Source organism: Vombatus ursinus, unplaced genomic scaffold, assembly GCF_900497805.2.
Source record: "Vombatus ursinus unplaced genomic scaffold, bare-nosed wombat genome assembly UNPS02014863.1, whole genome shotgun sequence".
Lineage (NCBI taxonomy): Eukaryota > Metazoa > Chordata > Mammalia > Diprotodontia > Vombatidae > Vombatus > Vombatus ursinus.
In genome coordinates, this window is record NW_020954641.1 from 32,192,092 (window position 1) to 32,199,854 (window position 7,763).

The 7,763-nt window shown below is 41.3% G+C and overlaps 1 protein-coding gene across 1 annotated transcript in view; it reads right to left on the reverse strand.

The window, feature by feature from the left end:
• Positions 1–6,252, reverse strand: part of TCOF1 (treacle ribosome biogenesis factor 1) — an 81,791-nt gene extending 75,539 nt beyond the window's left edge. Inside the window, 1 exon segment of the mRNA XM_027841732.1 lies at positions 6,090–6,252. Within this exon segment, the coding sequence (XP_027697533.1) occupies positions 6,090–6,197 (108 nt within the window). The 5' untranslated portion in view covers positions 6,198–6,252.
• Positions 6,253–7,763: the final 1,511 nt, after the last annotated feature.

Below are 7,763 nucleotides of genomic sequence, written 5' to 3' on the forward strand. Positions count from 1 at the left end.
GAGAGAAAATTTAAAATTCAAAAGCTTATGGAAGTGATCGTTGAAAACTAAAATTTAATTAATTAAAAAAAGAAATGAGAGGTAGAGGAAAAATTAGGAAGAGAAATGAGACTGATGCAAGAAAGTTATAAAAAGGGGGGCAGCTAGGTGGTGCAGTGGATAGAGCACTGGCTCTGGATTCAGGAGGACCTGAGTTCAAATCTGGCCTCAGACACATAACACTTACTAACTGTGTGATCCCGGGCAAGTCACTTAACCCCACTGCCTAGCCAAAAACAAACAAACAAAAAACAAAACAAAACAAAAACAAGAAAGTTATAAAAAAAGAATTAACAGCTTGATAAAAGAGGCACCAAAAAACTGAAGAAAAGAACTCCTTAAAAAGCAGAATAGGCCAAATAGAAAAAGAGGTACAAAACTAAATGAAGAAAATAATTCCTTAAAAATTAGAATTAGGCAACTGGAAGCTGATGACTCCATAAAACATCAAGAAACAATAAAACAAAGTCAAAAGAATAAATAAAAAATAGAAGAAAATGTGAAATAGCTCATCAGAAAAAAACTAACCTAGAAAACAGACTGAGGAGAGATAATTTAAGAATTACTGGACTACCTGAATGTCACGATCAAAAAAAGTCTAGCCATCATATTTCAAGAAATTATAAAATAAAACTGCCCCAATATCTTAGATCCAGAGGGTCAAATAGAAATTAAAAGAATCCACCAATTACCTCCTGAAAGAAATTCCAAAATGAAAACTCCCAGGAATATTACAGCCAAATTTCAGAGCTCCCGGGTCAAGGAAAAAAATATTGCAAGTGGCCAAAAAGAAACAATTCAAATATTGTGAAGCCAAATCAGGCTCACGCAAGATTTAGCAGCTTTCACTTTAAAGGAGCAGGGGGCTTAGAATATGATATTCTAGAAGGCAAAGGACCTAGGATTACAACCAAGAATAACCTTTCCAGCAAATCTGAATATAATCCTTAAAGGGAAAAAATTAATATTTAATGAAATAGGGGACTTTTAAGCATTCCTGAAGAAAAGACTGGAGTTGAATAGAAAATCTGACATTCAAACACAAGAATCAAGAAAAGCATAAAAAGATAAACATGAAAGAGAAATCATAAAGGATTCTATAAAGTTAAATTGTTTACATTCCTATATGGGAAGATAATATGTATAACTCCTAAAAACTTTATCATTATTATGGCATTGGGAAGGAGTCTATAACAGAGGGCATGGGTGTGAGTCAGTTATGATGGGATGATTTCTCAAAGAAAAAAAAATAAAGAGGTTAAGAAAGAGGGATGCACTGGAAAAGGGGGAAGGGAGAGGAAAAATGGGGAAACTTTTCTCACATAAAGGAAGTTTTTACAGTGGAGGGGGAAATGGGTCGTGAGTGGCAGGCAATGCTTGAACCTCACTCATCAGAATTGGTTCAAAAAGGGAAGACTATGTATACACACCCAGCTGGGTACAGAAATCTCTTATTCAATAGGGAAATAGGAGAGTAAGGGGATAAGAGAGATGGTGGGGTGAAGGGATGATAAAAGAGAGGGCAAACATACTATTTGTTCTTTTTTTTCCTTCTGTTTTGTTTCATCTTTCTTGTGGTTCCTCCTATTGGTTCTATTTCTTCCTTACAACATGACTAATGTGAAAATGTTTAATAGGAATGTATATGTAGAGCCAATATCAGATTGCATGCCGCCTTGGGGAGGGAGGCAGGAAAGGAGGGGGAGAAAAATTAAAAACTCAAGAAGTGTATGGAAGAGATTGCTGAAAACTAAAAATAAGTTAATTAAAAAAAAGAGAGGGCAGATTAAGGGAGGCAGTGATCAGAAGGAAAACAGAATTTGGAGGATGTACAGGATAAACAGAAGAAAATAGGATGGAGGGAAATATAGTCAGTAATCATAATTGAATATGAATGGGATGTTTGTTGTGTAATTCAGTCATTTCAGTCATGTCCAACTCTCGACCCCATTTGGGGTTTTCTTGGCAAAGATACTAGAGTGGGTTTGCAATTTCCTTCTCTAGCTCATTTTACAGATGTGGAAACTAAGGCAAACATGGTTAAGTGACTTGCTCAGCATCACACAGCTAGTGTCTGAGGCCAGATTTGAACTTAGGAATAGCAGTCTTCTTGATTCCAAGCCCACCGCTCAATCCACTATGCTACCACAACAGGTAGGTAGCAGAAAGGATTAGAAATCAGAATCCAACAATATGTTGTTTATAAGAGACACACTTGAAATAGAAAAACACACAGAGTCAAAATAAAGGACTGGAGCAGAATTTATTATGCTTTAGCTGAAGTAAAAAAGGCAGGGGAAGCAATCATGATCTCAGACAAAGTAAAAGCAAAAATAGACCTAATTAAAAGAGATAATCAGAGAAACTACATTTTGCTAAAGTATCAAAAAATTTTACAAGTTACTCTGACAAAGGCCTCATTTCTCAAATATATAGGAAACTGAGTTAAATTTATAAAAATAAGAGCCATCCCCCAAGACAACTGGTCAAAGGATATGAACACAGTTTTCACAAGAAGAAATCACAGCTACAGTCATATAAAAAAAATGCTCCAAGTCATTACTGATTAGAGAAATGGAAATAAAAACAATTCTGAAGTACTATCTCACACCTATCAGAAATGACAAACACTGGAAGGGCTGAGGGAAAATAGGCATACTACTAAAGTTGGTGGAGTTGTGAATTGGTCCAGTCATTCTGCAGAACAATTTGGAACTATGCCCAAAGGTCTTTAAAACTGTGCATACCCTTTGACCCAGCAAAACCATTACTATGTCTGTACCCCAAAGAGATCAATGGAAAACGACTTATCTGTACAAAAACATTTATAGCAGCCCTTTTTGTGGTGGCAAAAAATTAGAAATCAAAAGGATGTTCATCAATTGGGGAATGGCTGAACAAGTTGTGGCATATGATTGTGATGGGAGTACTACTGTGCTCTAAGAAATGATGGGGGGGTGGGGCGGCAGCTACGATAGAGCACCAACCCTGAACTCAGTAGGACCTGATTTCAAATCCCAAACACTTACACTAGCTGTGTGACCCTGGGCAAGTCACTTAATCCCAACTGCCTAAAAAAAAAAAAAAGACAAGGGGATGGTTTCTGAAAAACATGGGAAAATCTATATGAACTGATGCAAAGTGAATCAAGAAGAACCAGGAGATCATTGTGCACAGTAATAGCAATGATGGTGTAATCATGGTCAACTGAGAAAGACTTGGCTACTCTGACCAATACAAAGATCTAAGACAATTCCAAAGGATTCATGATGAAAAAATGCTATATACGTTCAGAGAGAGAAGTGATGAACTCTGAATGCAAACTGAAGTAGAATTTTCTCACTTTTTTTTTGGTGATATGGCTAATATGGAAATATGTGTTGCATGATTTCACAATTATAATTGATATCTTTTGCTTGCCTTCTCAGTAGGTAGGAAAGGGGTTGGAGAGAGGGAGAGAATTTGGAACCTGAAATTTAAAAAGAAAAGAATGTTAAAAATAATTATAAATCTGATTTTTTGTAAAGAATTGGGCTTTAAGAATGGGTAACAATACCAAGGATAATTTATTAAGTGCCTACTATATGCTAAGTGATGAAGATAGGAAAAAAAGCAACAACAGTATATGTGCTCAATCTAATAGGGGAAGGGGGGGGTGCAACAGGCAAACAACTATGCACAAACAAGTTATATACAGGATAAACTGGAGACAATCCACTGGTGGGAAGTACTAACATTATGGGACATTGGAATTAAGATTTTAGCTGAGGCATGAAGTAACCCAGAAAATTCAGGAGGTAGCAATAAAGAGGTAGAGCATTCCAGACACAGGGGACAGCTAAGGAAAATGCAAGTAATTGGGAGAAGGAATGTCTTGTGTGAAGAATGGGAAGGAGGCCTACGCCCCTGGGTTGCAGTGTATGGGATATAGAGTAAAGTGTAAGAAGGCTGTAAAGGTCAGAGAGGGCCAGGTCATGAAGGGCTTCAAACAGCAATCAGAGGAGTTTATATTTGATCCTAGATGTCATAGGGAGCCCCTGGAGTTTACTGAATAGGAGGGATGATGAGTAGCTGAGTAAGAATTTGACAGTTAAAGAGGAGAAAAAGAAGAGAGTTTAGGGTAACTGACGCCGATAGAACTGGCATCCCATTCAAACAGAGCAGTAGTGCAAGTGAGCAGTGAAGGAACAGGAGGTACATGGGTATTTAAAGGGGGAAAAAAAAAGAGGGTTGTATTATGTACCATGTATTTCCCTAGGCCTAGGGTATATGAAGAGAGAGACAGAAAGAAAGAGACAGCGAGAGAGAAGAAACTGTCCCTGCCTTCAAGGAGTTTACTTTTCTTGGTGGGATAGGGAGGGGAACAACACTGCTAAGTAAATACAAAATACAAAAGTAAGTGCAGAATAGGTAACTGGGGCAGGGAGGGAGAAGAAGCCCTAAGGAGATGGGCAGAGAGGGAAAGGGGTGTGTGTGGGGGGCCTAACTGGAATGTTCTCCCCAAGGAATGAAATTCAGGATGAAGTCCAATACTAATAAGGGATCCTGATAGCATGGAGTGGTAGGTAGCATAATGGACATAAGGGTCAGGAAGAACTGGGTACAGTACCATGTCTGACAGTTTGGGGGATCATAGGCATATCACAAACTTCTATGAACCTTGATTTCCCCATCTGTGAAATGGAACTAATACCTGTAATACCTACCTCACAGGGTTTCAAAGATCAAATAAGACAGTGCCTGTAAAGTACTTTGTGAAGAGACCTGGTTCTAGTTCCCCATCTTTGTCTTGAATTCAGTTTTCTACTCTCTAGGATTAGACTAGGAAGTCTCTACCAATGTCCTTTCTGGCTAAGACCACCAGAAAGAATATGATTCCACAGCCTTAGAAACCTGCTGAGGGGGAATGAGGAAACACAAAGGAAAGGGGCCCTTGGTTAACTACAGAGGCCTTTTAGTCTAAACCTTCCTTTTATGGTATGAGGTAACAGCCCAAGAGAGGAAGTCTCATCAAGATCACACTTTCAAGCAATTTACCCAAGACGAGAACTAAGTCCCAGGACTCCATCGGGTAAAACCCAAGACCATTGCAATGTATACATATTTTGGAAAGAATGTCACCAGAGAACATCCTTCCCTTGCAACACTTTTCTGCTTTCAGAAATGGAAGGAAGTTCAGAACACAGTCTCTTTCTCATAGATTCTGATCTAGAAGAGCCCTAGGAGGTAATCTAATCTAATCCCTTCCATTTTACAGGTGAGGAAACTGAGATTCAAAAAAGTTAAGTAACTTACCCATAGTCATACAGTAAGTAGGAAACAGTGATTTGATTTGATTTGATTTGAACCCAGGTGTTTCTGGCTCCCACTGCAGGGCATTATTCACTTTCCTACAATGCCTCTCATTAGGTAATGCTACAAGGATGCCCAAACTTAGGCCTCCTCAAAGAACTAGAGCCACCCAGAGATCTGCCTTCCTAGCAAAGTGACCCAGAGAGCCCCGTAGGAAGAGACAATGTTCTCAAGGTCTCCCTCCCAAGACCTGGAGAGATCTAGCAACACGTGTCGGCTCCAAGAAACATGGCCAACGCCTTGTGGACCCCACTATCTGCTGCTGTGATGGAAGGGTTCACATCGGGGCTTATCCCATACATGTTGGGCAGGCTGCAATCACCAGCCAACTCTTCAAGAGTACTTTCCCCTTCCTCCTCACCCAGGCCATGCAACTGTCCCCTTCCAGGATATCCCTCTGCCATCTTCTGCTTAGCAAGTCATCCCACGGTATTTGAAAACATGCTATCAAGTATTTCTCCAAAGGCTGAGGCCACAAGTCACGCTGGAGGAACCCAGCCAAGAGGACTGCAAGGCATAGGAGGGCATCATGGTTCTGAGGTGTACACGCGTGTGACAGGCAAGCCCTGGGGTCAGCCTGCGGGACAACGCACTCAAGCTCCCACCTTCTCATAAACCTCTCCTGGGAGCGCCACTGGGCACGGCATGAGTCGGGACTTGACCGGGTCTCTTCCCTCCTTCCTCCCTCCCTCCCTCACCTGGGCGCTCTGCAGCTTCACCTCCCGCGCCGCCCTCACGTAGCCAGCCTGCACCAGATGGTGATGGATGAGCGGGAGCAGCTCCCTCCGCTTCTGGGCTTCAGTCATGTCTGCCGAGGCTGGACAGCAGCGGGGAGGGCCGGGCCCGGAACGCACGAGGACGGAAGCGCCGGCGCAGGTAAGCTCCGGGAGGGTCGCGCGCACAACTTTTCCTGCTCGTCTCCGCCCCTCCGCCCTTAGACCGCACTCTACTACTTCCGACTTCCCGAGAGTCTTATCGCGGCCTCGGGCTGTGCTGGGAAATGTAGTTTCTCTAGAGGCCCCTGGGCTGCGGCTCAGAGCGCTCCGCCCGCTAGAGAGGAGTGAGGGCCGTTAGCGGCAGGGGCCGGGGACTGACTGTTGGCCGCGACACTCTACATAGAACGTCAGACTTTTCTAGATAAATAGGATGCAAACTCCATGAGGGCAGAGACTGTCTTTCGCCTTTTTGTGTATCCCCCTGGCTCAGCACAGTGACTGGCACTTAGGAGTCGCTTAATAAATATTTATTGATTGATTGGCACTTACTAGGTGTTTAATAAAATATTGATTGATTGAAAACAAGTTTTTATTGACAACTTTTTTTACAGTATCTTAGTTGTCCCAAGTATCCTTCCAACCAGAGAGCTATTCCCCATAACAAATAGTATTTTTTAGAGGAAAAAACCCACACAACTGATCAATATATTGTAAAAGTCAGAAAATATGTGCAATTTTTAACACCTGAGGACCTCCCACCTCCATTAAGGGGTAGATTGGGGGGCGGGGGAGGGTGTCCCCTCTTCAGTCTTCATTCTGAGTCCTGCTGGATCTTTATAATTGTGTTGCATTTGATCCAGATATGTGCTAGGGCAGGCAGTGCTGACACGTTTTCTTCCCTTTTTTTATTCTGTTATAAAGAGTAGGAATATATTGGAAGATGCAGATGGTGTGAAAACAACAAATAAAATCATTTTTTAAAAAGGATGGAGATTTCCATTTGGGGAGAGGAGAGTAAATGGGTGGGCCCTTCCTTAGACCTTATTCCCACCCACCTACTCAGGAAGCAAATGATAGGTATGTTTGAAAGTGAAATGTGATATCTGGAAAGGGTTAGTGCTAAATCAGCACAGACACAGATATCATGGGATAGAGCAAGGGATCCTGAACTTTGAAAAATATATTTTTGATAACTAATTCAATATTTAATTTTTGTAAGCTGATTAAAGTTTAAAGTTGTACTAAAGTTTCCCAGAGAAGCTGGGATTTTATTTGGGACTTAAAGGAAGCCAGGGAAGTCAGTAGGTGTAGTTGAGGAAGTAGAACCTTCCAGGGGTGGGGGACAGCCAAAGAAAAAGACCAGGAAAGAGAGATGGAGTGTCTTTTATAGAGCACTCAGGGCCAGTATTGTCAGATTGAAGAATATGTATTGTGTCAGTTGGAGAAGACTGAAAAGGTAATGATGCAATTTGGGATTGCTGGGAACCCTGAAATGTCAAGATACGGGGCAGCATCTCCCTGGAATGAATTCACACATTCAAACTTTTTTTCAGTCAAGGGGCAGTTTATCGTAATGCCAACAGTAGTAAGATTCCTAGTGAATCAACAGCTTAATAGAGGAGAGACTGATACATCCATCCATCCATACATATACAT